Below are 26,562 nucleotides of genomic sequence, written 5' to 3'. Positions count from 1 at the left end.
TTTCAGGCTGTAATAATGCCCCCCAAGATGCTCCCATTGCCTCCTGTCAGCCGGCCTCAGTGTGATGGCAGCGGCTCAGGAAAGGGGCCGCTGCCATCAGCAGAGAGTGTTATCTGTAACTTACAGCTGACACACTGCTGCTACGGCCGAAAATCGGTGCTGACACAGATCTCGTCCGTTTAAACCCATAGATGCCATGGTCAGCAGCCGCCCGCAGCATCCATGGGGTTTAGAGGGAGGGAGCTCCCTCTGTCTTCCATCGGGCCGCTGCTGCTGCGATGGCAGCGGCCGATGGTTGCCATGGCAACCAGTCGCCTTACAAAAGGTGTCCGGGCTGCCATGTACCCTGAGGGTCTGATCAGCATTAGTGTAATAGTAATAGACACTATACATTGCATTGCATTAGAAGACTATTGCAATGCACTGTATAGCCATAAGGCCCACTGGATCTTTAAGATCCAGATGGGTCTTGATAAATAAAAAAAATATATATAAAAAAGTGTAAAAAAGGAAATAAAAATTGTCTATTCTCATATCAGTTCATTTGTCATAAAAAAAAAAAAAATACACATAATTGGTATCGCCGCATCTGTAACGATCAGATCTATAAAAGTATCATATTACTAATCCCGCGCGGCAAACGCAGTAAAACAATGTAGAATTTTTTTTAATGGAATTGTTGTTTTTGTCACCTCACGTCCACAAAAAAAAGTGATCAAAAGGAGACATATGTACCCCAAAATGATACCAATAAAAACTACAGTCCGCCCCACAAAAAACTAAGCCCTACACAGCTACATTGGTGAAAAAAATAAAGCTATTGACTTTAGTATATGGCGATGCAAAATATAATTTATTTTTAAACACAAAATGTATGCTGAAAAAGTAGTAAAAAACAAAAACAAAAAAAAAACAACATAAATTTGGTATCGCCATAACCGTATCAACCCACAGAATAAAATAAATAGGCATATATTTACCACAAGAGGAGCCCCATAAAACAGTAAACACTGACAGAATTGCCATTTTGCCCACTTCATCTCCACAAAAAATTGTATAAAAAGTGATCAAAAAGACATACGGTATGTACCAATAAAAATGACAGCCTGTTCAGCAAAAAAACAAGTCCCCACACAGCTACATTTGTGAAAAAATACAAATGTTATGGACCGTAAACTAATTTCAGCAAATTATATGTTAGAAAATCCTGATGCCGCTCCTTCCCTTCCGAATGCTGCCATGCCCCCAAACAGTGGTTTATGACCATGTATGAGGCGTTTCAGTATTCAGGAAAAAAATGCATAACAAATTGTGGGGTGAATTTTCTCCTGTTACCCCTTGTGAAAATGAAAAATTTGGGGCTAAAGCAACTTTATATTGGAAATAAGTTATTTTTTTTCATTTTCACAGCGATTTGTTTCTAAATTCTATAAAACCACTTGTTGGGTCAAAGCATTCACTTCACTACTAAATTTATGCCTTGAGGGGGGTAGTTTCCAAAATGGGGGTTCTCTTTCTAGGGGGTACCTCAGGGCCTCTTCAAATGTGACATGGCACCTGAAAACCTTTCCAGCAAAATCTGCCCTCCATTAAAATATGGCGCTCCTTTCCTTCTGAGCCCTGCTATGTGCCCATGCAGCAGTTTACGACCACATATGGGAAGGAGCAATCGCTAGTGCCAACTCTCATCCCCATACTGACTAATTTGCTGACAGCACGATCTGCCACCGGCAAACAATGATTTTTAAACCTGCTGAAAGATTCTGATTACCCGATAAATGTTCATCGGGTAATCAGCAGCAGTATTACACTGCCAGATCATCACTAAAGAGCGTTCATACGAGCGGTGGCTAGCCATGATCTGCAAGATTATCTACCAGTATAATATAAGGTTAACAGTTCTATCAAATTCTATTAAATGAAAATCTTCTGGCTCTGCTCAGTCTCTACCAGTCTACACAGCAAAGCTGACAAGTAGGTTGCAGAAAACATGACATCTTATTGTAATCGAAATAATGTCATCTTCTGAGTACACATTTTCAAGTGTTTAACGGTGAAAAAGCAGATTTAGCTGGCTGCCGCATGCAAACGGGATTAAGGCTAGGTCTACACGACGACATTTGTCGCGCGACATTTTGTTGCACCAATGTCGCGCGACAATTTTTATAATGGCAGTCTATGGTGTTGCACTGCAACATGCGACATGCTGCGACTGCGACAGTCGCAGAAAATCCATTCAAGATGGATTTTTCTGCGACTGTCGCGTCGCAGTCGCAACATGTCGCATGTTGCAGTGCGACACCATAGACTGCCATTATAAAAATTGTCGCGCGACATTAGTGCAACAAAATGTCGCGCGACAACTGTTGCGCCCTATCTGTCGCGCGACAAATGTCGTCGTGTAGACCTAGCCTAATAGCAAGACAGGATTGCCTTGAAGGATTCTGAAGTCTCTATGGACCAGCTTTTGCCTAATTCTGCTTAAAGGGAACTTGTCACATTGAAAATGTAGTGACATCTGTAGAAAGCATGTTACAGAGCAGGAGGAGCTGAGCAATTTAATATACAGTTTTTTTTGCGTGTGTTAAATGGGTTTTCCGTGACTTTTATACCGATGAACTATCCTCTGGATATTTTTATAAAATATATAAAAGTTCAAATCATCCCCTAAAAAAAAACAAAAAAAAAAAACCCGCACACAACAACATCATGGGCATCACTGTGTGCGAAAATGCACATACGACTAAAATAATAATATTAATGGCATAGCATACGGCAAATTGAAAAAAAAAACAATTAAAACAGCCAATTTGCCATTTTTTGTCACTTCAACTAGCCAATTATTTTTTCATAAAAAGTGATGAAAAAGTCGCACACACTTCAAATTGGCATCACGGAAAAGAACAGATAGTCCCGCAAAAAATTAGCCCTCACACAGGCCCATACACAACTACAAAAAAGTTATAGGGGTCAGAATATAGTAAATTTTTTTTCCTCAAAGGTTTTAATATTTTTTTTTCAGTATTAAAATGCAAGAAAAATTATACATGTGTGGCATCGTTGTAACCGTGCTGACCTGGAGAATGAAAATAACTGGTCAATTTTACCGCATAGTGTACAGTGTAAAAAATTAATAAAAACCTTTAACAGAATTGCATTTTTTTCCCCAATTCTACCCGATTTGGAACTTTTTTTAATGCTTCCTACTACATGGTATGCAACCATAAATGGTTCATTAGATAGTACAACTTGTACCGCAAAAAAATAAGCCCTCATAAGGCTATGTGAATGGAAAAATAAAGTTAGGACTATGGGAAGGCGGGGAGTGAAAAACTAAACTCAGAAATGGAAAATCTCAGGGTCCTGAAGGGGTTAGATAAATAAAATACAAAATACAGGTATAAAATGGATCTTTTCCAATAAAGCAATTTTCTCAATCCACTCTGCTCTTTCGGCTCTGTAAGGGCCCTTGCAGACGAGTGTTGGTCACTCTGCGAGTCCGCAATAGCAGCTCCCGGCATGAACTCCCAGCTCTGCCGGGGATCACATAGCATTATATTGATTTATGATGCTATGCAACCCTTACAGTTCTGCAATGTATTGGATAACATTGGCAGAATGCTGCCAGTGTTATCCAATACATTCCAGAACTGAAGGGTTACATAGCATCATAAATCAATATAATGCTATGTGACCCCCGGCAGCTGCTATGCCGACTCGCAGCGTGACCAACGCTCGTCTGCAAGTGCCCCAGGGGTTCTGTGGTGACACGTGACAGATTTTGTGGCAGAAAATTCAGCAACTGAAAAATCAGTTCCATTGACGTTAACCTCCTAACAGTCATGCTAAAATTTGAAAAACCCTCCCAAAAATGTAACTTTTTTATTGTAGATTTTTAATGTGTGTCTGCAGAAAATCTTGTTGGCGCACAACTTAGGGGACAAGACTGCATTTTAACCCCTTAGTGACTTGATACATTTTAGCCTTAACCAATAATATTTCGTCATAACTTTTTAATTTTATTCTTCTAATTTTTTATTTTGTGGGATTAGTTGTAAGCTTTTTAGGAACCATTTTGGGGTATAGTGTATTAAATAACATTTTTTATATTGTATGGAATTTACGGTGTTCACTGTGTGGTTAAAAAGAATTTTATTATGTGGGTCAGTACAGTGATGATGATACCACATTTCTATATATTTATTTACATTTTTATTTTCCTCTTGCAGCTTGTCATCTCTGCAACTGCTCCCCCTCCTCCTCCAGACTGAAGTGGACAGGGGTGGCTGCTTTAACTGCTTATAGCTAGGGTTTGGTACCATATTTGTATTGTTTAAAAGCTGGTATCCCAAGCTTTCATACAATACCAAAATGAAAGCAATAGCTTCAGTACTTGGGAAGATTTCACTGTTAGAAATCGGGAAGCAGTGAATACAGCTGAAAGTGAAAGCAAAAGCAGATTCTACCCGCAAATATTCCGCACTTGATTTCTAACAGTGATATCGCCTGCCAGATTTCAAACAAGACCAGCTCCATGTTTCTATCTTCTACCGTTCAGGAGAAATCAGCAGTTAAAGCCCCTTCCTCGACTTCTGCCCCTTCCTCGAGTGCAGCTCTGGCAGACTAGATAAGTACTTTTCCCACAGCCAGTGCCGGGCTCGGGCAAAACAGTTAGGTGGTTAATGGAGCTTGCAGAAATTTATGTGCTTGCTGCTCCATTCAAATTTTCAGTCGCAGAATTTTCTGCCAGAAAATCTGCCGGGTATGAAGGCACCCTCACACTATACGCAAAAAAGTTAACATATTTAACCTGCCAGGTTCCCTTTAAAGTGTTTATCCACTCATGAACTGCATTTTACTTTGTAATCTAACAGGGCAAAATGGTTTTGTGCTAAGATTTTTTTATAACTATGCAAATACAAAAGTTAAATATTATTCTGGTTGTCACCACCGGAAGGAGCCGACGGCATACAGATTAATATACACTGAACTCAGAGGCAATAACAAAATGAAAATCACGTACAGCACGTGAGTTGGCAACTGACACCAAAACACATACAGTAACAAAAAAGACATTTAAGGCTGCTTTCACACTAGCGTTCGGGTTTCCGTTCGTGAGCTCCGTTTGAAGGAGCTCACGAGCGGACCCGAACGCAGCCGTCCAGCCCTGATGCAGTCTGAATGGAGGCGGATCCGCTCAGACTGCATCAGTCTGGCGGCGTTCAGCCTCCGCTCCGCTCGCCTCCGCACGGACAGGCGGACAGCTGAACGCTGCTTGCAGCGTTCGGGTGTCCGCCTGGCCGTGCGGAGGCGTGCGGATCCGTCCAGACTTACAATGTAAGTCAATGGGGACGGATCCGTTTGAAGATGCCACAATGTGGCTCAATCTTCAAGCGGATCCGTCCCCCATTGACTTTACATTGAAAGTCTGGACGGATCCGTCCCAGGCTATTTTCACACTTAGCTTTTTTTAGCTAATATAATGCAGACGGATCCGTTCTGAACGGAGCCTCCGTCTGCATTATTATGGGCGGATCCGTTCAGAACGGATCCGCCCGAACGCTAGTGTGAAAGTAGCCTTAGACACTATTTAGACTGGATCAACTGACAACACACTGTACAATGCAATACTAACATTTATTATATGAATACTGCAATGTAGAATTATATTGCCATATCAGTAATATAAGCTGCAAACATCTATAGATAGTTCTGCACTTCTCAGTCAACTTATTACGTATTTCTATACATAAAGAAAATCGTGATGCTGTCCTGTAGAGATCCATTTTTTCTTTAAATTTTGTCTTAACATCTAGAAAAACCAACAATGTTCTGGGTCCACCAATGCAAAGATAATATTAAGGAGAAGATACCATATGTTCTCTATGAACATTTTATGTTGAACAAATAAATGTTTTTGGTACAATGAAAATGTATAACCTTTTCTAAAAAGCCTTCTGTATCACTTCTACATTGGTTTTCAAGATCTTGCAGTCAAGATAATTCAATAAGAATTCTTATTGTTTACTACTACTGGATGAAAATCTGATCAACACATTGGCATGGCTTGGAAAAATGTAAATCAGTCCAGGAACCGCATGACCATGAGCTTACCTTTGGGGATCTTTCACATCAGTGCTATTTATTTCATTCAGTTATAGAACAAAATTAGCGCAAGTGCTGGATTCAATACATAACTGGCAGGAACGGACACTAACAGATCCCATTTACTATAATGGGATTGGTTAGGTTTCCATTCAAGAGAATGTTTTGTTTTTTAGGAGAGAAAAAAAAATCCTGCATGCAAGACTTTTCTCCGCTATTTTTGTCGAACTCTGCAATGGAGACCCTAAAGGAAGCCTCCAACGCAGATGTGAACTTTGTTTTATATACTAGAGTAGCTCTTGAAAACTGAGAAACAGCTTATTTTTCTTTAATCTTCACACTCTTAGGCCGAATGCATGCGGCCGTTTTTCACGGCAGTGAGCGGTCCGTGGAACCACAGGCTGGATTCCTGCTGAGAGAAGGAGCGCACGGCGTCATTGGTTGCTATGACGCCGTGCGCTCCCTGCTGCCACCACAGTACAGCAATACACTGGTATAGATTATACCAGTGTATTACTGTATTGTAATGTTTTTTCACAGTCAATGTTCGGTTAGTGATTTTCATCAGTTATTGTGAGCCAAAACCAAGTGCAGGTCAAAAACACAGAACAAGAGGAAATTTTCCATTATACCTCATCTCACTGTAGGCTCGACTCCTGGTTTTGGCTCCTAATTACTGATGGAAATTACTCGCCAAACCCTTAGGTCTCCTGCCCCATGGCCGTGCTGCGGCCCGCAATGAACTAACACCGACCATGGGGCAGCCGCAGCAGATCGCGGACCTATTCAATATAATGGGTCCTCGATCCAGCCGTTGCGCAAAAAGATAGAACATGTCCTATTTTTTTGAGGAACGGAAGTACGGGACGAAACCCCAAGGAAGCACTCCGTTCCACAACTCAGGATATGCAGACCCATTGAAGTGAGAAGGTCCGCATCCATGATGTGGAATGCACACTGTACGGTGCCCGTGTATTGTGGATCTGCAAATGTGGTCCGCAATATGGCAACGGGACACCTATGGTCGTGTGCAGGAGGCCTTACTGTGTGAAAGCCGCCTTATCTTGGGATGACATTTTGGGGCTTTGAAACCAATTCCATAAAGTTATGGGCTATTATAACTTGAAGGACCACTGTATATTTAAAGGGGTACTGCACTTTCATTTAACTGATGATCTATCCTCTGGATAGATCATCAGCTTCTGATCAGCAGAGGTCCGACACCCAGGACCCCTGCCAATCAGCTGTTTGAGAAGGCAGCGGCGATCCAGCAGAGCCGCGGCCTTCTCACTGTTTACCACCAGCCCACTGACGTCACGACTAGTATCAACTGGCTTGGGCGGGGCTAAGCTCCATTCAAGTGAAAAGAGCTTAGCCGCGCCCACGCTAATTGATATTAGTCGTGACTTCAGTGGGCCGGCGGTAAACAGTGAGAAGGCCGCGGCCCTGCTGGAGCGCCGCTGTCTTCTCAAACAGCTGATCGGCAGGGGTCCTGGGTGTCGGACCTCTGCTGATCAGAAGCTGATCTATCCAGAGGATAGATAATCAGTTAAATGAAAGTGCAGAACCCCTTTAAGTAAATATCCAGCCTGCAGCAAAATGGCTAGCCAGAAAAAAAGCTAGGCCTTCAACACGTAGCATTTTTGGTAAGGATATTTGACGTCCGTGTTTATCTATTGACAAAGGCCTCCTATGTGGGGATCCAAGGCGATTGCGATCTCGATATACTCTGTCCACTAGACCATGATGTCGAGTTGTCCTACTTGTATCTAATCCAGAAGATGGAAAGGGAGTCTGTGAAGAAAAAGAAAATATAAGAATGTGAAAACTGTAAACTGATGCAGTAAACCAGTTGTACTAAATAGTTTGTGACATTTATCAAAATTAGAAATATGGTCATTTAGATCATGGTTACTACACAACGTATTGACTATAGGCCACATAAGTATGCATTGTTGCTAGTAATCTTGCAGCATGTCTCAATCAAGTTAAATCGTTATGAAAATGCTTTTTTTTATTTTTATTTTATTTGCTTTATTGAACACTTAAAGCCAATTATAACGATTCTCATGTACAAATACTTCCATACATTATACATCAGCATAGTAAAAGTGAGTTGTACAATGTTTTAAAATGAATAAAACATTGAACACCTGTGCTGTGTCGGTAAGTCAATCCATCCTCCAGAGGGAAGGCTCATATTGCCAATAGAGATATCAGCAGTAATAACTAAGGTGGCATATCTAGGTCTACAATATCCCACCTTCCCCGACCTGCCAAACTTTACAAGTGTCTGACTTGTTCCGCTTGCAGTGCTTCTGTCAATCTTCGAGCTGAATAGAGCGTTTGGTGTTGATGAACACCATACCCCCCACACCTTTTGAAATTTAGACAGACATACACCCCCTGTTCTTAAACACAATATTTTCATATGGGATTACAGTATTGACCAATAACTTCCATTGTGCTAGAGTAGGCACTCTGTCTCCCATCCATCTAATGGCTATTGCTTTTCGTGCCAAAAATAGGGTTTCTCTCAAGAATATCCTTGTATGGCGAGAGTAAAGAATCTCATCCAATATTCCGAAAAGGCATATTTTAGGATGAAGTGACACTGTACATCCCAATAAATCTGTGAGTAGAGTCACCACCTCCTCCCAAAACCTATTTATGTAGGGCCATGCCCATATAAGATGCCAGAAATCAGCATTTTCTGCTGCACATCTATGGCATCTGGAATGGGCAAGCCTGCCCATCCTATGCAACCTCCATGGAGACATATAACTTTGATGTATCATGTATAATTTTATAAACTTGTTTATGGCTGGTGATACTAATGTAGATGCCCAGGATAACATAGTATACAGTTAATATATGCAGTTATAAATACAAATCTCCCAGCCAGGTCTATTTGACTGGCTTCCATTTCCTTTCCCATCTAAGGGACTTATGTACCAGTATCGATACCCCTCTGGACAGACTGGTGCGACACGAATGTTGTGCCCATTGCACCCAAGGCTTCTGGGTACGCCTAGTAGTATCTGCCGTTAAATGGGTTTCCTGCAAACAGAGTATATGTGGGTTGAATCTTCTGATTGCAGAAAAGACCATGGTGCGTTTTCTGGTACTGCCCAGTCCCCTAACGTTCCAGGACATTAAACGTATTTCTGACATGTCAAACTCGTCAAAAGGATCTCGTTGCCCTCCTGTCTCCCTCTCTGTTAAATACAAGACACTTCACCAGTTGAGTGGCACTTCAAATAAACGGGGTGTGCGTATGGCGAGTTACCAGTAGCACCATATAACTTGTATCTTACTTATAGAAGCTATATAACATAGTGACAATGGACCCAATCCCTAACTTCTAATGGTATCCAGACCCAAGACCCGAGTAAGTGGCCAACAGGGACACCCCACTCGCTAACACCATCTCCACTTTGCTCAGACAAGAGCTGTGACATAGAAGATAGTTACACGACATATATAATGCCCCTGCCAATCTCACATTTCCCTTCTTATCTAACTATGGGCTTGATCATTCTATCACTGGTGATGATTAGCCAAAAAGTGAGATCAATGTTAAACAGTGGTAGGAGAAAATACTGATATTTAGTCAGCATTAGTGTCCCCGCAGGTCCCAGAGTTGGGATCCATAAAGCTCTTCTCTGCCGATGAAGAAATAGGTGAGTTTTCATCTTGGAGGTCTGGCGTTTCTGCCCCTGCCATCCAGCCAGTTTGTGGCCTCTTCAGGATTATTGATGGACCGGCTCACTTCCCCATCTACCACTCTTAATCGAGCCAGGTAAGCCATGGAGTAGGACAGGTTCTGCTCCCAAAGTCTTCTTTTCACTGCACTGAACGTTGCCCTGCGCTTCTGTAATTCGGATGAAAAGTCCGGGAAGATCATGAGGTTATTGTTATCATACTTCAGCTCCTGCTTGTTATTTGCAGCACATGATCTCTGTCTGTACAGTTTAGCAGTCTCACCAGTTGAGGTCTTGGAGGAGCTCCCGGTGGAAGTGGCTTGGCGGGAATGCGATGTGCACGCTCAACAATGAAGGCCGATGAGAATGTCGCCTCTGGAAAGGTGTTACGGAGCCAAGTGGTGATGAATGCACATGGGTTATTACTCTCAGATTTTTCAGGTAAACCAATGATCCGCAAGTTATTGCATCTTGTGCTGTTCTCGTAATCGTCACACTTTTGCTGCCAGAAGTTGACTTTCTGCTCCAGCTCTTGAATCTTTGCAGGGAGTGGTTGTACCTGGTCTTCCACTTCACGCATGGTCTGCATGTCATGGCGAAGCAGGCCGATATCCACCTTTACTTCCTCCAGCTTGCCCACCATTGACGAGCGGCAGTCAGCTATCGCTTGCAGTAATTGCTCGGTGACCTGTTTCAAGGTCGGTTCTGTAGCTGCACACTCTGCTTCTTCATGTGCAGGGCCATCTCTAATCCCGTCCGGAGGCGGTGAGCGGGAGCCAGCGCCATCTTGATCTTCCACGCGGACAAACTCCCAGAGTCGGTCAGCGGCCAACTGCGCTCTGTTACGGGCCATGGTTGTGCTGCGGGTCTTTTCCGACCTCCTGTCCGATCTGGATGAAATTTGTTTGCGGCAGATAAAGTACAGGATTATCATGAAGTTAGGGTTTGGGTCCGGAGCTCAGCTAAGTGCGTCCGCTCAGGTCAGCTTCCGGCCACACCCCCCCTATGAAAATGCTTTTAGGGTACGACCACACGGTAAGGCTACCAGATGCTGTTTTGGAATCAATTCCACCCCTGTGGCTATGCTGTGGATAGAGGATAACTTGTCACTAATGGAATACCTCTTTAATGAGGCTCTTTAACTGCTTTGAGAATGCATGCTTATTAATGAAGTAACTGCATACCATTTTCAACTGCATCACAACTGAGCAGTGTGGCAGCAACCTTAGACCTAGTTCACACTTTAGTGATTTCCATCAGTTAAGCTTACACTGAGATTATATAATAAAAATAATTTGCAAAAGTTTTTTTCACCCACAACTGGTTTTGGCTCACAATCACTAATGGAAATCACTGTAGTGTGAACTAGGGCTTAGAACTGCAAAATAAAAAAAAATGTGTTTTTTGCAACAACATATCTGCACTTATGCTGCAACCCCTTCCAGCAAGGACAAAAACAATAATAAAAAAAAAAAAAAAAAAAACACAGCAAACTTGAGTTACATTAATGTAATTCTATTTTTTTAATTGTATCATTACATTTGCTGTGTGCGATTTGCCTTTTGCCCATTACATTACAGGCAGGTCGCAGGAATGTTTGTTCCCGATAATCGGCTGAACATCGTGTCGTGTAAATACAACTTTAGCTTTAGCCTCTTTTTTTTATCATCAAAACTGGGGGGAATCTCAGTAATCAAAACTTTGGAAAAACTCTTGTCAGGGTAAAAGTTTGCATTAGGCACTATCACTGTAAATAAAAAATGTAGGTGTCCAATTGTTGGTCTGAATATAAACTATGGACAACAGTATTGAGACACCTAAACATTACACCAACAGGAGCTTTCAGGACATCATATTCTAAATCCATAGGCATTAATATGGAGTTGGTTAAAACGGCTTCCACTCTTCTGGAAAGGCTGTCTACAATATTGTAGAGTGCATCTGTGGCAGTTCTGTGCAGGCCAGTCAAGTTATTCCACACCAAACTCATCCAACTAAGCCTTTATGGACCTTGTTTTGTGCACTGGGGCAGAGTCATGATGGAATAGAAAAAATGCCTTCCCCAAAATGTCCCCACAAAGTTGGAAGCTAAGAGTTCTGCACCAACCCCAGAAAAACAATCCCATAGCATTAGCCTTCCTCCACTAAACTTTAAAGCTGGGACAATGCAGTCAGTCGTGTTCTCCTGGTATTGCAGCAACCCTGCACTGTAACTTAACATGGTCTACCACTTCATGATTGAGTTGCGGTGGTTCCTAAAAGCTTGCGATTTGTAATAATACCACTCAGCTGCTTGTAGAACATCAATAGCGAAGAAATTTCACAAACTGACTTGTTGCAACAGTAACTCCATGAGCTCTTTAGAAGGACCCATTCTTCCACATATGTATGTAAAGGCAGACTGCATAGCTAGGTGCTGGATATTATACACCTGTGGAAATCTGAATAAATGAAACACCCAAATGCAGTTTTTGAAGACAGCAGCAGGACCAAATTCAAAAAGGAGGTAAGGTCCTTCAGGATCCACACCGGTTTTGCCATAAAAAACAAAAAAACAAACAAAAAAAAACAAAAAACACACAATAGGGTGCTACCACACGGTCAAAAACTGCATCAGAAAACCTGATGCCAAAACAAAGCGTGGGTTCAAAAAACAGAAGTCGTACCAGTCTTTATATAGTCTCTCCTTTTATGATGCACTCCCGATTTTGGATAAAAAAACTGAATAAAAAAACCTGAACGTGTGGCGGCAACCTTAAAATACCTGACCGTGGTAAACCAGCCTTAAGGCCTGGTCATGAAGGGTTTAATACAGGTGTGTATATGAGCACTACATGCACTTTTACACACAAAACATGTGCAATATTCATGCTTAGATGTCCCCTAATGTATAAAAATGGGACAGTTACAGAATATTTTTGATAGATTTGGCATGCTGCTGAATTAGTCTCCTGTGGCATTTCCTAAAACGAAAAAATAAAATTAAAAAATTTAAAAAGGGAAGGCTGCAGTGTATTTCTCAACTGGCCAACAAATTATGAAGTCAACCCTGGGAATGTCACAACGGAAGACAGATTTATTCTTTACCAGATCAGGTCTCTCATGTTAACCTGTTTTTTTGCCTTCTAAAATGGTTCTCAGGTCAGTGAACACAGAGTATATTAACAGTCACAGCTTGCTCACAGATCTTCCCCCTTGTCCTCATGTGAACTGGACAGATGTGGACCCTCCGAAGTGTTTCAAGCAGTGTTTTACAATACTGCGTTCAGTCTTTGTCAAGTCCTTTGCGGTTAATTCACTGCTACATGCTAAATACCGTCATCCAATACACGTCATTAAAAATATCCCCTAAGGGAGAATTTATTAGGCCCCTTTCACACGGGCGAGTTTTCCGTGCGGGTGCGATCCGTGCGGCGAACGTATGGCACCCGCACTAAATCCTGACCCATTCATTTCTATGGGGCTGTGCACATGAGCGATGTTTTTAACGCATCACTTGTGCGTTCAGTTGAAATCGCAGCATGCTCTATATCAGGCATCCTCAAACTGCGGCCCTCCAGCTGTTGCAAAACTACAACTCCCAGCATGCCCGAACAGCCTACAGGTATCAGCCTACAGCAGGGCATTGTGGGAGTTGTAGTTTCACAACAGCTGGAGGGCCGTAGTTTGAGGATGCCTGCTCTATATTGTCCGTTTTCAACGTGACGCAGGCCCCATAGAAATGAATGGGGTGTGTGAAAATCGGATGGCATCCGCAAGCAAGTACGGATGCCGTGCGATTTGCACGCATGGTTGCTGGGAGACCATCGGGATGGAGACCCGATCATTATTATTTTCCCTTATAACATGGTTATAAGGGAAAATAATAGCATTCTGAATACAGAATGCATAGTAAACCAGCGCTAGAGGGGTTAAAAAAAAATAAAAAAATAATTTAACTCACCTTAGTCCACTTGCTCGCGAAGCCGGCATCTCCTTGTGTCTCCGCTGCTGATGAACAGGACCTGGGGTGAGCTACTCCATTAAATAGAGCTTAAGGACCTTCGATGACGTCACTCCGGTCATCACATGATCTTTTACCATGGTGAATCACCATGGTAAAAGATCATGTGACGTACCATGTGATGACCGGAGTGACGTCATCGAAGGTCCTTAACCTGTATTTAATGGAGCAGCTCACCCCAGGTCCTGTTCATCAGCAGCGGAGACAGAAGGAGATGCCGGGCTTCGCGTGCAAGTGGACTAAGGTGAGTTAAATTATTTTTTTATTTTTTTTTAACCCCTCTAGCGCTGGTTTACTATGCATTCTGTATTCAGAATGCTATTATTTTCGCTTATAACCATGTTATAAGGGAAAATAATACAATCTTCAGAACATCAAACCCAAGCCCGAACTTCTATGAAGAAGTTCGGGTTTGGGTACCAAACATGCGCGATTTTTCTCACGCGAGTGCAACGCATGTCAATGTTTTTCACTTGCGCAGAAAAAAATCGCGCATTTTCCCGCAACGCACCCGGCTCTTATCCGGGCAAAAAAAATGACGCCCGTGTGAAAGGGGCCTTAGAGTTAGGAGAAACTGCTCAGGTGACAAGACTTTCAAAAGGGAATGTGAACAGGTCTCTAGCTGCTTCAGGGCTAGGGAGTATCCCAATTGGACTCTGGACGAAATATGCCTCTGACAAAGAGAGAAATTAATTATTAACCCCTAACCCTGCTAAGTCAGGATCAGACCAACACCAAAAGAAATAATAAAAGAACAAGAATATTACATTCTCCACAACATAAAGCATTGAATACAGACAGACAGCCGATATCAATAAATATATTCGGATATTACATCAGGATGAAACATTTACAAAAGGGTCTTGCAGGAAGGTGTTGATTGCGTTGCAAAGAGGGCACCTACTATTGGTTTGTTTCTTTCGCCAAGTTTGTTTTTTTGACAAACCTTGCTATACATGGATAGATAAAGTTTTTTTTTTTTTTTAAATGCGGCCATAACCTTTTTCCCCTTTCAATACCAATAGCACTTATAAAATATCTTCACATATTAATTGTAATACCAAATTTGTGGTGTACCTTGTGAACTGCAGTTTGTGTAAGCTGCAGTATGTAGGTTGCACCACAAACGCCTTGAAGACAAGGATACACAAGCATCTTTCTGATGTCAATAATGAGAAGGCGTTGACCATTTCTGCTGTGTCTAAACACTTTAGTAATATCCATGAGGAGTCATGCACAGGACCGTATGTATTTTGTGGTCCACAAAAAACACAGACGACATCAATGTGCATTCTGTATTTTGCGGAACGGAACAGCTGGCCCCTAATACAACAGTCCTATCCTTGTCAGTAATGCAGACAATAATAGGACCTGTTCTATTTTTTTTTGCAGAACGGAAATGGAATGCACACTGAGTACCTTTTGTTTTTTATTTTTGCGGACCCATTGCGGACCGCAAAAAAAGGAACGGACACAATGAAAATACGTTTGTGTGCATGAAGCCTAAGGCCCCTTTCACATGGGCGAGTATTCCGCGCGGGTGCGATGCGCGAGTTGAACGCATTGCACCCGCACTGAATCCTGACCCATTCATTTCTATGGGGCTGTTCACATGAGCGGTGATTTTCACGCATCACTTATGCGTTGCGTGAAAATCACAGCATGTTCTATATTCAGCGTTTTTCACTATATTCAGCGTTTTTCACGTAACGCAGGCCCCATAGAAATGAATGGGGTTGCGTGAAAATCGCAAGCATCCGCAAGCAAGTGCGGATGCTATGCGATTTTCACGCATGGGTTCTAGGTGACAGTCTATTCACTGTATTATTTTCCCTTATAACATGGTTATAAGGGAAAATAATAGCATTCTGAATACAGAATGCTTAGTATAATAGTGCTGGAGGGGTTAAAAAAAAATAAAGTTAACTCACCTTCTCCTCTTGATCGCGTAGTTCCCGGTCGGTCTCTTCTTTAGCTGTGGGCTAAATGACCTGTGGTGATGTCAGATCACATGCTCCAATCACATGGTCCATCACCATGGTGATGGAGCATGTGATCTGACATCGCCACAGGTCCTTTAGCCCACAGCTAAAGAAGAGACCGACCGGGAACTACGCGATCAAGAGGATAAGGTGAGTTAACTTTTTTTATTTTTTTTAACCCCTCCAGCACTATTATACTAAGCATTCTGTATTCAGAATGCTATTATTTTCCCTTATAAGGCTACTTTCACACTAGCGTTCGATCGGATCCGTTCTGAATGGATCCGATCATAATAATGCAGACGGAGGCTCAGTTCAGAACGGATCCGTCTGCATTATATTGGCATATAAAAGCTAAGTGTGAAAATAGCCTCAGACGGATCCGTCCAGACTTTCAATGTAAAGTCAATGGGGGACGGATCCGCTTGAAGATTGAGCCATATTGTGGCATCTTCAAACGGATCCGTCCCCATTGACTTACATTGTAAGTCTGGACGGATCCGCACGGCCAGGCGGACACCCGAACGCTGCAAGCAGCGTTCAGGTGTCCGCCTGCTGAGCGGAGGCTGAACGCCGCCAGACTGATGCAGTCTGAGCGGATCCGCATCCATTCAGACTGCATCAGGGCTGGACGGAAGCGTTTCGGGTCCGCTCGTGAGCCCCTTCAAACGGAGCTCACGAGCGGACAGCCGAACGCTAGTGTGAAAGTAGCCTAACCATGTTATAAGGGAAAATAATACAATCTTCAGAACATCAATCCCAAGCCCGAACTTCTGTGAAGAAGTTCAGGTTTGGGTACCAAACATGCACGATTTTTCTCACGAGAGTGCAAAACGCATTACAGTGTTTTGCACTCGCGCGGAAAAATCGCGCATTTTCCCGCAACGCACCGCCTCTTATCCGGGCAAAAAACATGACGCCCGTGTGAAAGAGGCCTAAGGGAGATTTATCCTCCTTTACTTTTATTGGTATTGAAAGGGTGTATAGACCATTTAGGAGGTGGAGACTAGAGATGAGCAAATTTTTCAAAAATTCGATTTGGCCGGTTCGCTGAATTTTTGGAAAACATTTGGATCGATCCGAATATGCACACTTCACTTATTTGGGCAGTTATGGAACCAAAACTGACCAAATAACTCAAGTATGAACTCAGCCTTAGGGCTCATTCAGACGGCCATATGCTGTCCGCAAAATATTGAATGCTATAAATTTTTTGCGGATGGGGCCATATCCCGATTTTCACGGACAAGTATAGGACACGTTTCATTTGTTTTGCGGTACGGTGGAATAAATAAAAATAAAAAAAAGAGCCCCATAGAAGTAAATGGGTCAGCATCTAATCCGCAAAAAAACTGGATCCGCATTCACTTCAATGGGTCCGCAAAAACAACGAAAGGTATTCCGTGTGCATTCCGTTAACAATTTTATGCAAAGTTTCTTGAAAACAGCATACTTGGATGACAAATCTAAAACAGGTGTTAAATCACTCTGCCTTTAATATTTAAAAAAAAAAAAAAAAAAACAGGAATATGTCAGGAACCTTCTAAAGTACATTACACAAAGTAATAAAAGGTTGTCTGTCAACTTTTAAGTAAAAAAAAAAAATGTGAACAGGAACATAACACCAAGTATACATGTGTTCAAATATATTTTTCTAACTGATTTACACCAATTGACATTTAGGGTCTATTCACACATCCGTGTGTTTTGCAGATCCATGGCTCTGCAAAACACTGACAGCGGCAATGTGCGTTCCGCATTTTGCGGACCGTACATTGCCGGCACTAAGAGAATATGCCTATTCTTGTCCGCTATTGTGGATAAGAATAGGACATGTTCTAATTTTTTCAGGATCAGAACTGCGGACCTGGAAGTACGGGTCCGCAATTCCGGATCCAGGCCTGCAATTCCGGATCGTCGTGTGGCCCCATAGAAATATATGTTGAGCCAAACAAGCTCAGCGTTTTCTTAGCCAATGTTCGAATCACTTATAACTGGCTCTTAACCAGTTGGCCGTAAAAGTTCACAAGAGAGCTGTTGGTGATGACGGCGTAACTCGCTGTTACAATGCAGGTCAATGAGCCTGAGCCGCAGCTGATCTGGAGCATTGTCGGGGTCAGAGAATTTAGAGGAGAAAAGGTTGATCTCCTTTTCAATAGCTGCAAAAGCTTGAAAGCGCTGTTTAAACTCCCCAGCAGCGATGTCTGCTGCATACCTGCCCGTTTGCGCACAGATATCATCCTGTGGAAAACTGAATTGTATTGGGCTGCGTTTGTGACAAATGCCTTTGGAAAAGTTGCAGCTTTGTTCCAAAGGCTTTGAAGTGTAAATAAAGCTGGTTCACCGCTGCATCTTTGCCTTGAAGACTTGTGTTCAGTACATTCAGATGCTTTATGTCGACTAGAAACCCCAAATCAGCCAGCCAAATAGGATCAGATACTTCTCGCATCGGATGTCCCTTTGTTTCCAAGAATTCTCCTGTTTCCTTTCTGAGAGAGTAGAAACGCTGCAGTGCAGACCGCCAACAGAGCCATCTTACATCGTTCTGATAGAACAAAAAATAAATAAAAAAAAACACAACATCTTCGTATTCAGCCTGGAAATCCAGTAGAAAATGTTTAAACGGGCAGTGGCACAGGGCTTTAGAGCGAATAAAATGAATGGTCTTCAGCACTGGTTTCATAACATGATTCATAACATATAACAAAATAAATCTTTTCCTCTTGTTTGGTCCTTAAGGCTCTGGAGGTCAAGTAGCTCTTCAGTCACATTTATTTCATCATCCACCCCTCTGAAAAATCAGCAACCGAGCTGTGTCATAGAGGTCCGTGCTTTCATCACAGGCTATTGAAAAGAAGTTAAAATAAACTCCTTTTGACATTAACTGGATCTTAATTTTTTATGAAATTTCTTCAATTCTCTGTGCTACAGTGTTATGAGCCAGGCAAATGTTGGAAAACTCTTGCTTCTTCTCGGGACAGATTCTGCATTATTTTCATAACGCATTCTTTGATAACGTCAACCTCAGCAAAAGATTCACAATTTTTAGCAAATAACGTTGCCACCTCGTCCGTAGCTAGCCCTTGTGGCATTTTAATTTGACTCACTGGCTCTTAGGGAAAACAAAAAACAAAAAAATGCTGTTGTGATGTTAAAACAGCTTCAAGTTGCTTCGACTTTTCACTACGGTCAAGCCTGGTTAGCTTGTTGTATGTGCCATGTCTCGACTGTTCGTGTCTCTTGACATTAAATTCCCTTATAAAACAGCCACAGTCTCTTGGCATATCAGACAAACACAGCGATTCTGTATTTCTGTGAAAAAATATTCCACCTGTCCTGGAAGCGGCGTCCCTCACTGTCAACTTTTCGTTTCTTAATTGCACCGCTGAACGGCAAATATATTTTACTTTTGCCACTAATACATGACAAAAAGGGCTATAATTTTCTCACTTCACCACACAACGGCTAATAAGCCCTTTTTTGCATGCTAATACAAGCAGAAAAATGCTTTAGTACATATAACTGCACCGCACAAGGGCAAATAAGACGTAGAAATATTTCCTTGTAATAAACCCTCTTAATGCCTGTATCAAACAGCACTTGTACCCTAATAAGAACGGTTTGCTGGAATTACAAAGCTGTATAATGGCAATTTCGATCCCCAATCAGTGCAGCAAGCTGTAATAGGATAGTCTGTCACCTATATTTAGCATATATAACTAATGCTAAAGAACTGTTGGGCACTAATATATCTTTAAAAACATACCATTGTTCCTTTTATTCACAATTTTGATGCCCAGAAAATGAACTTTTTGATATGCAAATGAGAAAACCAAGTGCTCAGCCCAAGCTCATCTCCTTTCTGTCCCACTTACTCCACTTTGCCTAAATATCTTGAATATTTAAAGCATAATAAAAACTGTATACATTTTAACTGCTACACTCATACTGACCTGCAAAATATAGTCAATGCACACAGTTAATGCTGCAAAAACAAAACTTAGAAAAAAAAATATTCCTTCCAGAAATGTATGTATAAATGAACAGCTAGCTGCTTGCAATGAAGGTCCATCTAGGTGCTACCAGTTGAGGCACAATCTGACACTGGAATTATTGATATGATAGTGTCAGACTGTGGACTTCATTGCAAGCTGCTAGCAACAATAAGACACATCATAGAGTCATAAAAATAGAGCCTCCAGAACAGTTATTACATAAGAGGTTGTCCCCTTAGGCTAGGACTACACCTAGACTTTTTGTAGAACTTTACTGCTCTGGACTACAGCTGTAGCTCAATAGTTAAAGGGAACTTGTCACCGGGATTTTGTGTATAGAGCTGAGGACATGGGTTGCTAGATGGCCGCTAGCACATCCGCAATACCCAGTGCCCATAGCTCTGTGTGCTTTTATTGTGGAAAAAAAAACGATTTGATACATATGCAAATTAACCTGAGATGAGTCCTGTCCCTGACTCATCTCACATACAGGACTCATCTCTGGTTAATTTGCATATGTATCAAATCATTTTTTTAAAGCAATAAAAGCACACAGAGCTATGGGGACTGGGTATTGTGGTTGTGCTAGTGGCCATCTAGCAACCTATGTCCTCAACTCTATACACAAAATCCCGGTGACAGACTTTCTAGCAATTAAAGGGAACCTATGTATATTATTCCCAGCCCTAAGGTGGCCAAAAACATTAGACAGAAGCTGTTCGATGATTGAACAATGACTCTGCCATACACATTTTGGTCCATAGTGGCTGCTACAGATCGTTCGTCCAACTACTGGAGAAAATATTAAACACGGACAACTTCTTCTCAAATGATAATGGTCTGTCACCCGTCGACAGATTGTTAAATTTCACACTGTCGAACATTCATTTTGGTTAAAATAGTCAGTTTTCATCAACATTAGAATAATGTGTATGGCCACCTTTAGCCTTTCATTCCAGAAAAAAAGCACTTCTAATCCATATGCAAATCATCTGTTCAAGGAAATCTTTCTCCCTGCTTTTGGACTATTATCTACAGTAATACATGAGTTGTACTGCAGATATGGAGTCCAGATCACTATTTCTCTCTGCGCTGCATTGAAATACATTGTCAGGACTGCCGTGCACGTGAACATGAGTTCGCTCTATTCTTAGAACAGAGTCCAGACTGTGTATTTAAGCACAGCTTTAAGAGCTGAGTGCGGGGGAACAAGGGGCAGCAGGAAATTAAAAATTAGTGATCTGCAGTACTACGCGTGTATTGCTTTAGATAATAGTGCAAAATCAGGGTGACAGACTGCCTACACATTCACCCTTGCTCCTCCGCTTCTCGATTATAAGGGGCCAGACTATGCAGTAGCATTACTACAGATCAGCCACCTCAGACTGTTACTGATATGCCTTTGCTATTATTGCTGATATATTATAGGATAGATTTTCAGTTAAGGGTGTATTATACACTTACTATATTTAGGTTTGCACATACTTGCTTGCCACTATCCAATATCTTCTGTTATCCTTGCTAAAGCAGGGGATTTAATGTGTGGAGTCTGGGTCGGTGGGTCTGCTTTGTTCTGCCTCCTTTTAATCTCTTAAATTTTTGCATAATTGTACCAGTTTTGTTATTCAAATTATCTACATTTTTAGATATTTCTGTGTGGGCATTTTTTCCATTATGAGTGTTTTTGGTAAATTTGCAGACTGAATTTAAAGACCAATCCTTCCCTTTTCAGAGTCTATAGGTCGCCATCAGAACTGTCTGGCAATGGCTTACTCGCCTCTCCTCACTGAGAAAAAGTGTTTGGCTGAGCATGTATATGTATGGAGGAACTAGCCTAACAGTCGACAGCTATTGGAGGTGGCGTATGGGCACCTTTACACAGAGTCTTAAATTGAATTGCTATGCAGCATGCATTTTGCAGATGGTGGCCACACACATTAGATAAACATTGGTGGTCAACGCGAGATATCGCAGTTCTTGAAATCAAGGGTGAGAAAGGACAATAATTCCTACATACTGATAATAGGGTTAGGCTACTTTTAAATCTGTGTTTTCCTTTCCGGTTTTAAAATCTCTGTCAGAGGATGTCAAAACTGGAGGAAAACGCTTTAGTTTTGTCCCCATTTACTGTCAATGGGGACAAAACTGAACAAACTGGAACGGAGTGCACCAGAATACATTCTGTTCTGTTTTGCGGTGTTCCCATAACGGACAGAAAACCTTTTTGTGTGTGCATCATGGGATACTAATCAGGACATGAATCCGGCATGAGACATAATGTAACTCAATGGTGCGCGATCCATTTTTTCGGACAGTCTTGTTCATTTTGGAGTTAATACAACCGGATCCGTTCTGAACAGATGCAGACGGTTGTATTATTGACTGGATGCATTTTTTGCCAATGCCCTGACGGGTCCAGCAAAGACGCAGATGTTAAAGTCGCCTTATGCATAAATTCTATTTAATATCCAATAATCAACCATTCCATGAAATGTGTCATCCGTAAACTCTACTTCTGCTCAGTGATCTATGTTGTTGATCTTCTAGTTTACAAAAAGCTGGTACAAACACTTTCCATCTGTTTCTAAGGAAACGTTTGAATTAAGTTAAAGCAAAATCATATTTAAAGAGCAATAGATGAATTCTCTAACATGCAAGGCTGCTGTACTAAAGATAATCAGCTTCGTTAATTAGAGGACAACACAAGTAACTGTCCTAACCCATTGAACAAAAAAGTGCACAAAAAAAAAAAAAAAAAAAAAAAAAAGGGGTCAAAGAACCACTTGTGCAGGGAAGGAAAAAGTGCTACACAAGACCCCAACAGACCAGCAGTAAGGCACGAGTCATGGTCCACTGTACTCGCTGATCTTCTAGAATAGTTTTTTTTTTTTTTTATACCCCCCCACCTTTTGGGATTATGCCGATGAATACATTCCCTGCTCCAGATTTCTTGATCGACATATCCTCCAAATAAAATAATGCATCCTGACACTCTTATCGTAAGTCTTTACCCACTAGACTTTGAAACTGGGCACCCTGCTGACCTTGCATTAGGACTCCTTCAAAGAATGGTCTTTTCTTGACTCACAGCTATTCTCCTACGCAAGATCTCATGACAAGACTGTATGTAGGCAGTCTGTAAATCTGCTACTGCAGATTTACTTAGGCTTAAAGGGGTTGTCTGTGCTAAAGATATTGATTACCTAGGTCATCAATATTAGAGCGGTGGGGGTTCGACATCTTGCACCCACACAGATTGGATGCCGCAGTCAGAAACTATGCAGTTAAAAGTTTTCCAAGACTCTAAAACTGACGAGCTATCCTCTGGATAGGTCATCAGCATCTGATCAGTGGGCCGAACCCTGGGACCCGTGCCAGTCAGTTGTTTAACCCCTTAGTGACCAAGCCTGTTTGGGCCTTAATGACCAAGCCAAATTTTGGAAATCTGACATGTGTCATTTTAGCTTAGAATAACTTTGTAACGGTTTTGCACATCAAAGTAATTCTGACATTGTTTTCTCGTCACATATTGTACTTTACTTAGGTGAAAAAATTCTACCGATAAAATAACACATAAATGTTAAAATTTTTGAAGTACATATTTTTTTCCTGAAACAAGCCAAGTTTGCAGAGGTTTATAAGTGTCAGAATAATAGAAACCCCCCAAAAGTGAACCCATTTTAAAAACTAGGCCCCTTAACGTATTTATCTATGGGTGTAATGAGTTTTTTGACCCACTAGTTTTTTGTAGAAATTAATGCTAAGGTGAAAAAAAAATGTAATTTTCATTTTTTTTACACAAAAGTGTCAATTTAAAGACAGATTTTTTTCTACAGAGCACATGAAAATGAAGATGTACACTCCAAAATGTATCACCTTGTTTCTCCTGTCTTCAGAAATACCCCCATTGTGGCCCTAATCTTATGTCTTGACAAACGGCAGGGCCCAAACATAAAGGAACACCCAGTTGTTTTCAGAACACAAAATTTGCTTGAAAATGGTTTAGGCCCCATTGCACACTTGTAATGGCGTTGAGCTGCCAAAACAATAGAAAACCCCCACAATGGACCCAATTTTGAAAACTAGACCCCCTAAGGTATTCATCTAGGGGTGTAGTGAGCATTTAGACCCCCTAGTTTTTTGTAGAAATTAATGCTAAGAAGGTGAAAAAAAAAAAAAAATAGCTCCACGAACCATCCCAAAGGGATCCCTCCCTCCCTGGAAAGCCCACAAACTAAACAGAAAATGAGAATAAATTGAATTCCTGACACCCCCCCTGTTCTTTTTGGTATTAAATAAAATTAATAATTTGCAACCGTATGGTACGTTTCAAAGCAGGGGTAATTACAGAGCCCTGGTTGTGATGGGCAACTGGAGCAGTAAATCCGGGTGTCCCTCCTCCTTCCATGTTTGCTACACACCCGGCATCTTTTCTGTGGATACGTTTTGCTGGTAGTGGCAGGGACGGGGTGAGGGAAATGGCGTTCTAAAAGCCTTCGAACGTCCTCCGATTCGAAGGCTTGCCTAGGTGCAGGGGACTCAAACAGGAGACTCTCAATCACCTTCTCCTGGTACTCGAGGAAGTTAAGGTTTCCCTGGGACTTTTTGAATAAAATAAAACTATTATAGGTAGCAATCTGGATGAGGTAGATTGCTACCTTTTTATACCAGGCCCTGTTTTTTCGCTTCACCAGGTAGGGGTGAAGCGCTTGGTCCGAGAGGTCTACACCTCCCATAAATTTATTGTAGTCTGTCACACAGACCGGTTTGTGCTTGTCCGCCGTAGCCCCCCTCTCCCTAACTGCCACTGTGGTGTCTGCATGCAAGGTGGTCAGCATGTAGACATCCTTCCTGTCCTTCCACTTCACGGCAAGCAGCTGGTCACTTGCGAGGGCGAAGGATGTTCCTTTCTCCAAACGTTTGGAGACCAGCGGTTGTGGGTATCCAACTCTATTTTTGCGGACTGTCCCACAAGCCCCTGTGTTTGCAGCATGGAGGGATTTATAAAGGGGTATACTAGTGTAAAAATTATCGGTGTACACGTGGTACCCTTTGTGCAGGAATGGTGCCAATAAATCCCACACAATTTTTCCCGATGTGCCAATATTTTCGGGGCAGCCTGGGGGGTTAAGTTGGGAGTCTCTGCCCTCATAAATAGACAGGCCACAGGTGTAGCCGGTTGTGCTCTCGCACACCTTATACAACTTTACCCCATATCTGGCACGCTTGGAAGGAATATATTGACGGAAGGAAAGGCGGCCTTTAAAACTAAAAAGGGACTCGTCAACTGATAATTTTTTCTCAGGGGTATATAATTTCAAAAATAAATCTGTAAGGAGGGAAATAAGGGGTCTCAATTTATTTAGGCGGTCGAAGGCTGGGTCAGTTCTGGGGGGGACTTGGGAATTGTCTGAAAAATGCATGAACCGCATTAGGACTTCATATCGGTTACGGGACATAACTGCTGCAAACACAGGGGTTGAGTGGACAGTACTCGCAGCCCAATAGGATCGGACAGAGGTTTTTTTTACAATGCCCATGTCCAGGGTAAGCCCCAAATTTTTTTTTTATTTCAGGGACACTTGTGGGGGTCCACCGTCTTACATAAATAGACGTGGGCTTTTGTACAGCAAACTGGGTGGCGTACAAATTAGTTTGCTGCACAATTAACTCCAGGACTTTATCATCTACAAATAAATGAAAAAAATCATAAGGGGTAAAATTGCCGACATCCACATTAATTTGGGGAGTGGGTAAAAATTGGGGTACTTGGGGGGAAAATGAAGTGGCAGGAACCCACGTAGCAGAAGGGACGGGACCGCTGGGTAGAGAATGAGGGGAGGTGGTGACTTCTACCACCATAGGGCTATGGGGTCTGGGGATGGAATCAGAGTCCCTGCTATCTGAAAATATTTCCGCCTCTGAAGCGGTGCCAGATTCAGAGTGGTCAGAGCAGAGAAATTCGTATGCCTGCTCCGCACTTAACAATCTCCGAGCCATTTTTTTTTTCTGTACAGCTCAGAAAAATTCAAATAACTGACCGTCCCTAAAAATGACTGACACCCACCGACTGACGGAGCGACACCCACCGACTGACGGAGCGACACCCACCGACTGACGGAGCGACACCCACCGACTGACGGAGCGACACCCACCGACTGACGGAGCGACACCCACCGACTGACGGAGCGACACCCACCGACTGACGGAGCGACACCCACCGACTGACGGAGCGACACCCACCGACTGACGGAGTGACACCCAACAACTCACTGACTGACACTCACTGACCGCCAGTAACAGACGAACAGGGTCCCTAATAAAGATAAATGACTGTAACTAATAGACGTCTAATGACGGACGCCTAATCACGGACATCCACTGACCGCCAGTTACTGACGGACAGTTTATAATTTGATTTTTTTTCTTTTTTTTTTTCACAGTATGTAATCACAGAGCCAGGACAGAAGTCTGATCTCTCTCTCCTCACAGAACAACTGCGCTGAGGGGAGAGAGAAGCACAGCCCCTGTCCTGGCCATGTTTTGTAAATATAATGGATGTGATCTCCATGATAGGTTTATCATGGAGACCACATGATCAGGGACCATTATTATTGGTCCCTGATGGTAACTGTGCTGAAGGCAGATCTTCAGCACAGTAACCAGTGCGCATGTCTGTGCCATTTTTTTTTTTTTTTTATTAGATGGGGGGGGGGCGCCCTAATAACTTTATTAAAATATATCTAAGGGCCCTATTGCCCCGATCGGGGTGC

The 26,562-nt window shown here is 42.2% G+C and overlaps 1 protein-coding gene across 2 annotated transcripts in view; it reads right to left on the bottom strand.

Moving 5' to 3' along the window:
- CRTC1 (CREB regulated transcription coactivator 1) overlaps window positions 1-26,562 on the bottom strand; it is a 148,023-nt gene that overhangs the window by 77,661 nt on the left and 43,800 nt on the right. For both annotated transcript variants that reach the window (XM_044283337.1, XM_044283347.1), the window contains one exon: window positions 7,762-7,899. In XM_044283337.1, the coding sequence (XP_044139272.1) occupies window positions 7,762-7,899 (138 nt within the window). The remainder of the gene's footprint in view (window positions 1-7,761; window positions 7,900-26,562) is intronic.

This window comes from Bufo gargarizans, chromosome 1, assembly GCF_014858855.1.
Source record: "Bufo gargarizans isolate SCDJY-AF-19 chromosome 1, ASM1485885v1, whole genome shotgun sequence".
Lineage (NCBI taxonomy): Eukaryota > Metazoa > Chordata > Amphibia > Anura > Bufonidae > Bufo > Bufo gargarizans.
The sequence above is the reverse complement of the archived record's forward strand: the minus strand, read 5'-3'. Positions and strand labels throughout refer to the sequence as shown.